At 40.9% G+C, this 13,837-nt stretch overlaps 1 protein-coding gene across 1 annotated transcript in view; it reads left to right on the top strand.

Annotated features, from left to right (window-relative positions):
• LOC138958004 (uncharacterized) overlaps positions 1 to 13,837 on the top strand; it is a 292,556-nt gene that overhangs the window by 102,347 nt on the left and 176,372 nt on the right. The window contains exons 47-52 of the mRNA XM_070329034.1: positions 1,743 to 1,880; positions 2,329 to 2,577; positions 8,311 to 8,566; positions 9,577 to 9,791; positions 11,044 to 11,277; positions 13,401 to 13,652. Of these exons, the coding sequence (XP_070185135.1) occupies positions 1,743 to 1,880; positions 2,329 to 2,577; positions 8,311 to 8,566; positions 9,577 to 9,791; positions 11,044 to 11,277; positions 13,401 to 13,652 (1,344 nt within the window). The remainder of the gene's footprint in view (positions 1 to 1,742; positions 1,881 to 2,328; positions 2,578 to 8,310; positions 8,567 to 9,576; positions 9,792 to 11,043; positions 11,278 to 13,400; positions 13,653 to 13,837) is intronic.

A 13,837-nucleotide genomic window follows, 5' to 3' on the forward strand; every position in this document is an offset into this window, starting at 1 on the left:
AAAACATGGAAAGGACATTACTAGCCACTGTTGCTAGGGAACTCTTGTGTGTTATGTCTGTGATGGAGTGTGTATGTGTGTATGACAGGATATGTGTAGTGGTGTTTCTGTGTGCGTACGTTTGTACGTGCATGCCCACTAGTGTGATATGTCTGTGGTGGAGTGTGTATGTGTGGTGGTGTGTACGACAGGATATGTGTGGTGTGGTGTTTGTGTGTGCGTACGTTTGTACGTGCATGCCCACTAGTGTGGTGTGTATGTGTGGTGGTGTGTATGACAGGATATGTGTAGTGGTGTTTCTGTGTGCGTACGTTTGTACGTGCATGCCCACTAGTGTGATATGTCTGTGGTGGAGTGTGTATGTGTGGTGGTGTGTATGTATGACAGGATACATGTAGTGGTGTGTTTGTGTGTGTATGTGTGGTGGTGTGTACGTATGACAGGATACATGTAGTGGTGTGTTTGTGTGTGTATGTGTGGTGGTGTGTACGTATGACAGGATACATGTAGTGGTGTGTTTGTGTGTGTATGTGTGGTGGTGTGTATGTATGACAGGATACATGTAGTGGTGTGTTTGTGTGTGTATGTGTGGTGGTGTGTATGTATGACAGGATACATGTAGTGGTGTGTTTGTGTGTGTATGTGTGGTGGTGTGTATGTATGACAGGATACATGTAGTGGTGTGTTTGTGTGTGTATGTGTGGTGGTGTGTATGTATGACAGGATACATGTAGTGGTGTGTTTGTGTGTGTATGTGTGGTGGTGTGTATGTATGACAGGATACATGTAGTGGTGTGTTTGTGTGTGTACGTGCATGCCCACTGTGTGTGTATGTGTGGTGGTGTGTATGACAGGATATGTGTGGTGTGGTGTTTGTGTGTGCATACATGTGTGTGTGTGGTGGTGTGTATGACAGGATATGTGTGGTGTGGTGTTTGTGTGTGCATACATGTGTATGTGTGGTGGTGTGTATGACAGGATATGTGTGGTGTGGTGTTTGTGTGTGCATACATGTGTACATGCATGCCCACTGTGTGTGTGTGTGTGTGTGTGTGCATTACATGTACTTATGTACCGTACTTTCCGGGTCATAAGGCGCGACTTTTTTCCTCGAGTTCGACCCCTGCGTCTTGTATAACGAAGCGTCTAATCCGTGTATGAAATACGAAAAAAATCAAAGAGACCGCTTGAGTACCAGTCAAACAACTTGTGATAATGCATGTTTCAGCTACTAGGTACTGCCCTGCCTTTGATCTGGCCGCACACACAGATTTCCACTCTGTTAAACTCGGTCACTGACCGGTCACTGACCCCGATGCAGGAAGTGTTTCCTCTCTCAGATATGACAGGGGAACCACCTCTCATGGCAAAAACTGGGTCATTGACCCCTGGGAAGAAGGTCGTGTCTTTTAACAAGGCCACCCAGCTATCACAATGCCTTTGATCTGGCCGCACACACAGAGCACACATATTTTCATTCAGTTAAAGTCGGTCACTGACCGGTCACTGACCCCGATGCAGGAAGTGTTTCCTCTCTCAGATATGACAGGGGAACCACCTCTCATGGCAAAAACTGGGTCATTTTGGTGCGCCCTATCGGCCCCCTGCGTCCAATGGGTGACTGGATTACAATTTTTTTTTAAAAGAAGGGGGTGCGTCTTAGATAACGAAGCGCCTTGTCACCCGGAAAGTACGGTATGTGTATGTGTTCATTTGTACACTGATTCTTTCTCTGTGCACAGTGGATGGTCTGGCAGCACCCACAGGCAACTGTTCCGCAGGCTGGTACTGTTCAGGCTCGGCCTTCATGTCTCAGCCCTTCACCCCAATGAACGCGACCAATCTGACGTCATGCTCCTGCCCTCTCACCAACTACACTGGTAAGTGTCAAGTAGTTTACTGATTAGTCTCTTCATAGTATCTTAAGGGTTATAGGGTATGCACACTGAATGTACACTAACAATTTTTTCTTTATTTTAGCTTGCAGTTTCAGAATTGGGGCACTTTATGGGCATATTTTCATTTGTTAAATTTTAATTTTTTGTTTTTTTCACAGTTTTCTTTATGAGATGGAAATGCAATGTATGTCCTTCATTTTTAGTAATGTTCTAATACTTGGTTTAAACAATGTTTTATTCATGTTTTACATGTTCATAAGAATTACATTGTCGTAAAGTGAAAACAACAAGCTTACAGCTTATGGTGGTGTCTTCAAATACCCTGCGTTACTTCCCGACATGCATGTTTCAGAAGTGCCTTGTAATTATGCGTGTATTTATTAAAGTTCTGTTCGTAGAAGTAAGCCTGATGAACGTTTTGCACTTTCAGGAGGAGAGTGCTGGCCAGGAACGTACTGCCCCAGTGGGACCAACTTCCCTGTGGACTGTGACGGGGGGACATACTGCTCTCGGAGCGGCCTGGCCTTACCTGAAGGACCTTGCGACGCCGGCTACTATTGTCCAGGCGCAGCTACCCAGCCTGACCCGTCTGCTACCCAGTGTCCAGCCGGTCACTACTGTGAACAAGGATCGGCCACTGCCACGCCTTGTCCTGCTGGAACTTTCTCCAACACTGCAGGTAGGTTGACCACTGAACAGTTTTTGACATTTGCAAGCAAGCCACACGATCTTGAGATAAGTTTTTATTTGTTGAATAAATGTTTGTCTGTCTGTCTGTCTGTCTGTCTGTCTGTTTACTTCAAAGACCTTTGGGTCGACGTACTGTGAATGTAACGTTTATTTTTGTCAATAATAAACCAATTACCTTACCATTCTTCTTTTTTGGTTCTGACCACTTTGAACAGTTTTGATTCTGACCACTTTGAACAATTTTGGTTCTGACCACTTTGAACAGTTTTGATTCTGACCACTTTGAACAGTTTTGGTTCTGACCACTTTGAACAGTTTTGATTCTGACCACTTTGAACAGTTTTGGTTCTGACCACTTTGAACAGTTTTGATTCTGACCACTTTGAACAGTTTTGGTTCTGACCACTTTGAACAGTTTTGATTCTGACCACTTTGAACAGTTTTGGTTCTGACCACTTTGAACAGTTTTGATTCTGACCACTTTGAACAGTTTTGATTCTGACCACTTTGAACAGTTTTGGTTCTGACCACTTTGAACAGTTTTGGTTCTGACCACTTTGATCAGTTTTGGTTCTGACCACTTTGAACAGTTTTGATTCTGACCACTTTGAACAATTTTGGTTCTGACCACTGTGAACAGTTTTGGTTCTGACCACTTTGAACAGTTTTGGTTCTGACTACTTTGAACAGTTTTGGTTCTGACCACTTTGAACAGTTTTGGTTCTGACCACTTTGAACAGTTTTGGTTCTGACTACTTTGAACAGTTTTGGTTCTGACCACTTTGAACAGTTTTGGTTCTGACCACTTTGAACAGTTTTGGTTCTGACTACTTTGAACAGTTTTGATTCTGACTACTTTGAACAGTTTTGGTTCTGACCACTTTGAACAGTTTTGGTTCTGACCACTTTGAACAGTTTTGGTTCTGACTACTTTGAACAGTTTTGGTTCTGACCACTTTGAACAGTTTTGGTTCTGACCACTTTGAACAGTTTTGGTTCTGACTACTTTGAACAGTTTTGGTTCTGACCACTTTGAACAGTTTTGGTTCTGACCACTTTGAACAGTTTTGGTTCTGACTACTTTGAACAGTTTTGATTCTGACTACTTTGAACAGTTTTGGTTCTGACCACTTTGAACAGTTTTGGTTCTGACCACTTTGAACAGTTTTGGTTCTGACTACTTTGAACAGTTTTGGTTCTGACCACTTTGAACAGTTTTTTTTTTTTTTTTTTTTTTTTTTTTTTTAAATTTGCCAAGCACATCATTGTGGGGCTTTTAATCAAAAAATTCAAGCATCCGTCAATAACGTATCAACATTCATCCTTCAATATTTACACAATGCTGAAATATCTCAACGCTAATTCATATCCTAACATCACATTTATATCAATAGGCCTACCATATCTGTACTTACTGATACACATTTTTGAAATGAGCAAAATATGATTAATAATTTTGTTTGTGGGGGTTTGCACTTCTGGAGAATAACCAAACAATACATCTTGTTCTGTTAATATAATATTTTCTCCCGTATTAACAAATATACATCTTCTAACACTTTCCCAAAACAATTTCATTTTGCTACATTTCCAAAAGAAGTGTTCAATATAATCCATTTCATTACAAAGACTACATAAACTATTTTCTTTTAACTTCATTTTATGCAATAAAATATTTGTTGGATAAATATTATGTAAAATTTTCCATTGGAGTAACTTTAATCTTTCTTCGCTTGTACATGCACTTGCCAGGACCCAATACTTTTCGTCAATGGAAATGTTATATTTGTGGGACCAAAATTTTACAGAGCAGGGTTCACTGGCTTTGGATTGCGTTAATATCGCACGAAATTTCTTCGGGGAAGGGTTATTTAGCACGCCCTGAAAACAGGTCGCAGGAGGCTCGTCACCCGCGTCTTCTTTAACTGTGTTGTCTCGCAGTGCTCGCGCGCAGAGGGCCGTGTGCAAAGCGTTGTACTCAAACAGCCTTGTGGCACTATATCCGACAATGGCACAAATATGTTCAAATGACACAATATTTTCGTCTATCCATACATCACGTACACAATTCACACCGGCTTCAATCCATTTATCAAAACACAACACATTCTTTCTAAAAATAATATCTGCATTATTCCACAAACATTGATCAAAAATACTTTCTTTTTGAACAGGAAATAAATATCTGTTCTCAATCCATATTTTTAAAACTTGTTGCCAAAATTTTGATTTAACTCTGGTCAGACCAATAAACTGTTTCGGTTTGGCAGTTGATTTAAAGCAACACAGCTGGCTTCCAAGAACCTCAAAATAATGTCTTGGAATCAATTGCCAATTTGCAAAATCTGTTTGTTGTAACCTGGCTGCCCAACATAACAAAAAGGATGTCTGCATATCATGCATATTTATCATGTTAATACCGCCTATTTCTATTTTATTACATACAACTGTTCGTTTCACCTTTTCAAAAGCTTTACTATTTGAGTACTTCCGTTTCCACAAAAATTTAAAAAGGATAGTATTTAATCTATTAAGCACTTTTGTCGGTGCAGAGAGTGCCTGCAAAACATATACAAACTGGGATATCAAAAAAGTTTTAATTATACACAATTTACCACTAATGCTTAAATTCCGTTTTGACCACATTCCAACAATTCTTTCAATTCTATCAAACCGTACTGACCAATTCTCTTCAATGTCAGAAGCACCGATATCGTTTCTAAATATTATACCCAAAATTTTTAACTGTTTTTTCCATCTTATATTACAGTATTGCTCAAGACTGTTCTTCATGGATCCTAGCCACATTGCCTCTGTTTTATTTTCATTCAGATGTAAATTTGAAATACATGAAAACTGCTTTACTATTAACAGTACTTGTTGGAGATCGTGTTTATCTTTAAGGAACATTGTTACGTCGTCTGCATACATTGCCAATTTTAAAATATATTCCAAATTGGTTTTTGAATGAAATGACGGGAATTTTAAGCCTTTTATATTTGGGTCACTGCGTATCTTAATGGCTAAAAGTTCTAGGCCAAGGACAAAGGCCATCGGTGAAAAATTACATCCCTGACGAATTCCGGTTAATACGTCGAATTCCTCAGAGATCCATCCCATGTAATTGATGCAACTTGTGGTATTATTCGTTAACATTTTTACGGAATTCAAAAAGTTATCACCGAAACCAAATTTTCTAAATGCCCAATACATATAATCTTTGGAAATTGAGTCAAAAGCACGTGAAAAGTCAAGGGCAAGTAAAATGCCTGGTTCATTTTTCTGATTCATAAAATCTGTTACGTCATCAATCAATCGAATAACATCGCTTGATTGTCTCCCTTTAATAAAACCGACTTGATCTTCTGAAATAATATCAGTAATGACAGATGCAAGACGAATTGCTAAACACTTTGCAAATATTTTATAGTCAGTATTTGTTAGCGAAATTGGTCTCCAATTAATTAGGCTGTCCCGTGGTAAATCTTTTCCTTTGTGGAGTAAGGAAATAACTGCTCTTTTTTGTGTTGTCGACATCTCACCGACTTGAAAGGATGTTTGTAAAGAATAGAAAACCATCGTCTTTAGGCTCGGCCAAAAAAACTTCACGAAACTAGCTGTAAGCCCGTCCAAACCTGGCGATGATCCGTTCCTCAATAACTGTAATGCTCTGCCAATTTCGTCAATAGTAAATTCACGGTCCATGTCAACTTTCTGTTCTTGTGTTAACTGTGGAATATTTAATCCATCAACTTCACGTTCAGCTTTATTTTCGTCAAAATCAATATTTTTTCCAAATACATCGTGGTAAAATTTTGTTTGCTCTTTCATTATTTCTTCTTGTGATGTAATCATATTCCCGGAATCATCCATTAATTTGTCCATTATCTTAACGTTTGCTCTTATCTTTTCAAGATTCAGGAAGTAGCGAGTGTTTTTCTCACCCTGTTCAATAAATCTTTCTCGCGATCTTACTTGTGCACTCTTTGCTTCTTGAATATTGAATATTTCAAGTTTGTGCTTTAAATTTTCTCTTTGTGTTAACAAATCCTGATTTTTTGTATCAATTGACAATTTCTTATCTGTTTCGTTAAGTTGCTTTTGCAACATAGATTTATTATCATTGTTTTGCTTATGTTTATTTTTACTAAATCGTATGCAGAATTCCCTTATCTGAATTTTACAGAAATCCCATTTGTCGTGGGGGTTGTCCTCGAAATGATCATTCATATACTGTTCCAAAAACACATTCATTTTGTCAACAAACTCAGAATCACGCAAAAGGCTGTCATTAAATTTCCAATACGAAGGACCTCTTACTATATGTGTTAAATTATAATACATAATTACCATTCTGTGGTCGGTTTGTGCAACTGATTGTATTTTACAATTATTAGAACGGTTCAATACAGCATCACATGCTAAAATATAATCGAGTCTCCTCGCAATAAAAGGTGTCTTGCGAGACCACGTAAACTCTTTATCTTCTGCATGAAACAAACGCCATACATCATTCAAACCTTGTTCATTCAATAAACTCTTAAAATTGTTTACGTCTATTTCACAATGTTTTCCTCCACTTATAATGTCCAAATTATTGTCCAACACACAATTAAAATCTCCGCAAACTATTTTTCTAACATCGTTTTTTCATTCATATAATTCATGAGAAACTTATAAAATGATCTTCTTTCATTGACAGTTGTGGGACTGTAAACATTGATAATATACAGAATTTCATCATCCAAGTGAACCTTAAGTTCCTGTACTCTTTTAGATTTCTCAACACACTTAACATCATACGGAAAATTCTTTCGGACCAAAATCATTTGGCCCAGGCTGTGGTTCGTTGCAGATGAATAAAATAATTTCCCTCCCCATTCTCTTTCCCATTGATCAACATCTGCCTCTGTAACATACGTCTCTTGTAAACAAATTATATCAAATTGTTGTTTTCTCAAATTGTAAAAAAATGCTTTCCGTTTTGCTCTATTTCGCAAACCGTGGATGTTTACTGTAGAAATCGATAAGGCCGCCATGGCTAAAAATAACTTACATTATACTTGAATCGTGTGTCGTGCTCGAAAGTCCGTGGGGCATAGCGAGGTCAGAGGCCGAACAGTTCTACATGATGCACGGGGCAGTGTCATCCCCACACACTATCATCCGTGTTATGGTCTCTATCAAGGTCTGACTACTTTGAACAGTTTTGATTCTGACCACTTTGAACAATTTTGGTTCTGACCACTGTGAACAGTTTTGGTTCTGACCACTTTGAACAGTTTTGGTTCTGACCACTTTGAACAGTTTTGGTTCTGACCACTTTGAACAGTTTTGATTCTGACCACTTTGAACAGTTTTGATTCTGACCACTTTGAACAGTTTTGGTGGTTTTTTAATGTCGGGATCACATCCTATCTATCCTGGACATGTCACTTTTTAATGATCACCTTGTAGTAATAAAAAGACCCAAAAATACTATACTCGCGTGTTTAACGAAGACAGTACAAACAACTAAGCACGACGTTTTGACCTCTGGGGTCTTCTTCACCTTGTAGTCACAGTTTTGACCTCTGGGGTCTTCTTCACCTTGTAGTCACAGTTTTGACCTCTGGGGTCTTCTTCACCTTGTAGTCACAGTTTTGACCTCTGGGGTCTTCCTCACCTTGTAGTCACAGTTTGACTGGTGAGCATTTTTGACTCCACCTTTTGTGTTCTTCAGGTAACATCAACATCACATACTGCCTGCCCTGCACACCTGGCTACTACTGCGCTGGAATGGCCAACACCAACGTTACAGCTCCGTGCGACGCAGGCTACTACTGCCCTGAGGGCCAGGTCACAGCCTCTCCTGTCAGCTATAACTGCACGCTGGGCCACTACTGCCCCCAGGGGTCAAGCCAGCCCATCACTTGCTCGTCTGGGTCGTATCAAGATGAGGAGGTTCAGAGTTCGTGCAAGAACTGTCCTGCTGGAAGGTAGGTTTCAAATAGACGATGTTCGGAAATATGCCTGGCAGGATTTTCAAGCGCTGTGCCAGAGTTCTGCCGCAAACTGAGGCAAGCGAGTTGAAGCGACAACACACTGCCGACTGACTCTGCGACAGTGCTCGAAAATCCTGACAGATTTATTTACAGAAAACATGTAATGGGTATAGGTTGACCTTTTGGGGTATTTTGATGGAATTTGGTCTCAAAGTGAAGAGTTGAACAAACTATGGTGTGGAGGTAACAGGTTTGTTAGAAGCGCAGTCTTATCTAAGCAGCCTGCCAAAGTGGACACTTTGTTTATAATTTCTCTCTCACCTTTTCATTTTATTTACTCTATCATCCCAATGCTGGGTAATTCAGGTCACTTTCTCCCAGTGGAAAGCTAGCAGCAACAAGAGTCGCGCTACCCAGGTGTGTGTGTGTGTTTAGGTGTAATCAGCCACCTGCACTTATGACAGAGTGACCGAGGTCTTTTACGTGCCACTGTGGTGACACACCGGCACGGTTGGCCTAGTGGGCGTCCGCCCCGTGATCGGGAGGTCATGGGTTCGAACCCCGGCCGGGTCATGCCTAAGACTTTAAAATTGGCAATCTAGTGGCTGCTCCGCCTGGCGTCTGGCATTATGGGGTTAGTGCTAGAACTGGTTGGTCCGGTGTCAGAATAATGTGACTGGGTGAGACATGAAGCCTGTGCTGCGACTTCTGTCTTGTGTGTGGCGCACGTTATATGTCAAAGCAGCACCGCCCTGATATGGCCCTTTGTGGTCGGCTGGGCGTTAAGCAAACAAACAAACAAACAAACTGTGGTGACACGGGGGTGGGATGTCGATACTGTCTCTGAGTCTGCACGTAAAGTTGACCAGTGTCCGTCCCTGCCGGGATTTGAACCTGTGACCTTAGTATCACAAGTCCAGTGCTCTACCAACTGAGGTAGAAGCGCAATCTAATTCTCAGTTACATCATCTAAATAATCAAGCTTGATAAAACTCTCTTTACAGCTACTGTGACCCCGTGGAGGTGGCAGCCCTCTCTGGCAATCCTGGCGACGGAGTGGTCACTCCTGTGGACTGTCCAGCTGGTTACTACTGTCCCACCAGCACTGGAGCTAAGACCAGTTTCCCCTGCGCTGTCGGAACGTTCTCCAACACAACACAGCTGCAGAGCCAGTCACAATGTCAGTCCTGTACTGGAGGGTACTATTGCGACACACTAGGTAAGAAGTTTGAGAGAGGAGGATTTTGTTCTTGCTGGTTTCCTTTGTTGTTGTTGTTCTTCTGTGTTCATGGGCTGAAACTCCCACGTACACTCGTGTTTTTGCATGAGTGGGTTTTTACGTTTATGACCGTTTTAGTCAGCCATACGCCGCTTTTGGGAGAGGTTTCCTTTGGTTTATTTTTTAGTTAGTGTGTTGACTGGCTGAGTGGTTGGTTGGATAACTCGCTGGTCTGTTGGCTGGCTGACGTTGCGTAGAAGAGCAGAATTAGGGTTTCCCTGTTGTGTTATTTTTTTACGTTAGATCTTGTTTATAGAATATTATTAACACGCTGCTAGCATTGTTGCAAAACTTTGGTCATGAACAGAGAAAGAAATTTGATGTATTTGTAAGTAAAATTAGTTTGGGTTGTGGTAATTTTGTCATGTCTAAATGAATTTTAAGATATTTGGTCTTACTTTTGCTCGTAAATTTAACAGAGTAGTTGGGATTTTTGAGTCACTTGAGAAAAAGTGACTCTATGTAATCGGTCAGTGTTAGTCTGTCCGGCCGGCCGTCCGGCCGGCCGTCCGGCCGGCCGGCCGTCCGTAGACACCACCTTAACGTTGGACTTTTCTCGGAAACTATCAAAGCGATCGGGCTCATATTTTGTTTAGTCGTGACCTCCAATGACCTCTACACTTTAACGATGGTTTCGTTGACCTTTGACCTTTTTCAAGGTCACAGGTCAGCGTCAAAGGAAAAATTAGACATTTTATATCTTTGACAAACTTTTCTCGGAAACTATCAAAGCGATCGGGCTCATATTTTGTTTAGTCGTGACCTCCAATGACCTCTACACTTTAACGATGGTTTCGTTGACCTTTGACCTTTTTCAAGGTCACAGGTCAGCGTCAAAGGAAAAATTAGACATTTTATATCTTTGACAAAGTTCATCGGATGTGATTGAAACTTTGTAGGATTATTCTTTACATCAAAGTATTTACATCTGTAGCCTTTTACGAACGTTATCAGAAAAACAAGGGAGATAACTAGCCTTTTCTGTTCGGCAACACACAACTTAACGTTGGGCTTTTCTCGGAAACTATAAAAGTGACCGGGCTCAAATTTTATGTGAACGTGACTCATTGTGTTGTGAATAGCAATTTCTTCCTGTCCATCTGATGCCTCATATAATATTCAGAACTGCGAAAGTGACTCGATCGAGCGTTTGCTCTTCTTGTTAAAAATTCTTTTTGTTTGTGACTTGCAGGACTGACAGCACCCACGGCCATGTGCGACGCAGGGTACGTGTGCGTGTCGGGAGCCAACAGTTCTCGCCCCACTGATGGAACAACAGGCTACGAGTGTTTGGTTGGCTACTACTGCCCTCTGGGGTCCTACCAGGGTACCAAGTGTCCCGCTGGAACGTACAGCAATGGACTGGGACTGGAGAATGTGACCGAGTGTGTGGACTGTACCCCTGGGTCTTACTGTGATGTGGATGGTAAGTGAGGCTGAAATGAAACTTTAATCGAAGGCTCAGTGCTTGTAAAATGCCAAGGGGCACACTCTTTCAGGTGGCTGAATTTAATACATTTTTTTTCTTTCTTTGATGTAGATGGAAAATAAGATTGAACGGTGACATTTTCAATATCAGAAAACATGAAAGGTATGTTGTTGGAATGTTTAATTATGAACAAAACAAATAATATTTGTATTATTTGATACAAATAAAACGTGTTTTTCTTTTTTTCTTTTTTTCAAAGTTTTACAGTTGTGTAGACAGTAAGACAAGGAGTCTTTGCAGCAGGCTGTTCAGCCTTAGAGATGGAGTGCATGCTTTTTTTCTTGGCAAGACAGAGTGATGACTTCTTTGCTTCTGTTCAGAAACTGGAGTCTTCTCATCTTTATCAGTAACTCAGAATCTTATACAGTGGAACCCCCCTTTTAACTCTTTCAACACGTCCACCCTATGACATGACTATACACTCAGAACGCCTGAGCCAAAGCATATAAATAGCCTGCTGACAACCAAAATTGGGACATTTTGAAAAAAATATTGTATTTTGAAAAAAATATTGTAAAAAAACTAGTACATGTGGAGATTTACTTTTTGCACACAATTAAAGAAAGATCTTTCATTGTTTCAGAAATGTACTTTGTATTTGTCAAAAGGCTTGTTGTGTTTGTGTGGTATGCTATTGAAAATGTCAATAAATAGCCTGCTGACAACCAAAATTGGAAAATTTTGAAAAAAAATATTGTATTTTGAAAAAAATATTGTAAAAAAACTAGTACATGTGGAGACTTACTTTTTGCACACAATTAAAGAAAGATCTTTCATTGTTTCAGAAATGTACTTTGTATTTGTCAAAAGGCTTGTTGTGTTTGTGTGGTATGCTATTGAAAATGTCAACAATTTAAATTAAAAAAAAGTCCAGAGGCACCACATAAATACTACAGACATGTTTGAAAATATGCACAAAATGTTGTTAGTGAATACTCAAAAAAGAATTTACTAACCTGAATGAGACAATGAGATGACTGGGTGATGACTATGATGAATATATCCATGTAGAAGAAAAGAAACACTTGCTGTCACAGTATTTACAGTGCCACACTTGGAAGCACAGCTCAACGCAAAACGCCACACCACATTCCAGGCACCAGAATCGAGTCCCATTGCGTTGGGTTTTATCCATAGAAGAAAAGAAACACTTGCTGTCACAGTATTTACAGTTTTTGTATAAATGACTTGTTTAGAACTCGGTTTATGCACGGAGAACATCCTTCTTTGTGTGCCACACTTCGAAGCACGGCTCAACACAAAGCGCCACAGCCATGTGGCCACAGAACATTCCCGGCACCAGAATCGCGTCCGTCCGCTTGCATTGGGTTTTGGCCAAAGTAGCATTGACACCTCGAGCTCTTGATTTGGCTAACTCATTCACCCTCATCACTCACTTATCCATCTATCACAACAACACTGTTTGATGCACACACAGTCACTGCCTTCCTTCTGCACGCCGCTTCGCTTCGCAACAACACTGACAACTCGCGACATTTTGGAATCCTAAATATGAAACTAAGGCATGGGTTGGTCCCGTCAATGACCTGTAGTATCCAAACTAACCAATGAAATCAACTGTTCTGGGAGTTATTTGTCGCGTATGATAATGCAGCCGACCTCTGAACCTATCACGTGGGTTTTCGTATGGAAAATCCCCAGCGTGGTATTTTCCACTTCCAACGCTACTATTATGGCGGTGTGTGGCGAAGCGACTCACGCACCTTACGCACGGATTCTGGCGGCGTGTTGACAACGGCATGATCAGTCAACGCTTGTATTCGGGCGGCGCGTCGCGAAAAAGTTAAGACCTCCCAATTTAAGACTTCCCGTCTTTTAATCCCTTACTTTTTCACATTCTCTCTTCGTAAGCTCTGTAAATTTACCTCCATTTTAAAACTCCCTCCTTTTGAAACCTGATTTTCTCCGATTTCTTTAGGTCTTAAAAGGGGGATCCACTGTATTAGAATCTCTAAACTTTTATTTTCTGTATTTGTAATGCACAACATAGCTTTATGCTTTACTTTAGCTCTTTATCTCATTAACTCTTTCCACCCCAGGTCTGACAGCAGCGGCTGGCAGCTGTACAGCAGGTCACTACTGCACCCTGGCTTCCAGCCAGCCCAACCCGATCAGCCAGTCTTTTGGTGACTACTGCACGCCGGGCCACTACTGCCCCACGGGCACTGGTAGCCCGCTTGCTTGCCCAACTGGAACTTACCTGCCCGACACTGGAAGAATGTCTGACCTGGATTGTCTGGACTGCCCTGGTGGCTCCTACTGTCAGCAGTCTGGCATGAGTAATGTTACTGGTAAGGGTTAAGTTTTGTGTGTGTGTGCGTGCGTGTGTTTGTGTGTGTGTGTGTCTGTCTGTCTGTGTGCATGCGTATGGTGTGTGTGTGTGTGTGTTTGTGAGTGTGTGTGTATGTGAGTGTGTGTTTTGTGTTTGTGTGTGTGTGTGTGTGTGTGTGTGTGATGTATTTTTTCTTCAGTCTTG

Source organism: Littorina saxatilis, linkage group LG1, assembly GCF_037325665.1.
Source record: "Littorina saxatilis isolate snail1 linkage group LG1, US_GU_Lsax_2.0, whole genome shotgun sequence".
Lineage (NCBI taxonomy): Eukaryota > Metazoa > Mollusca > Gastropoda > Littorinimorpha > Littorinidae > Littorina > Littorina saxatilis.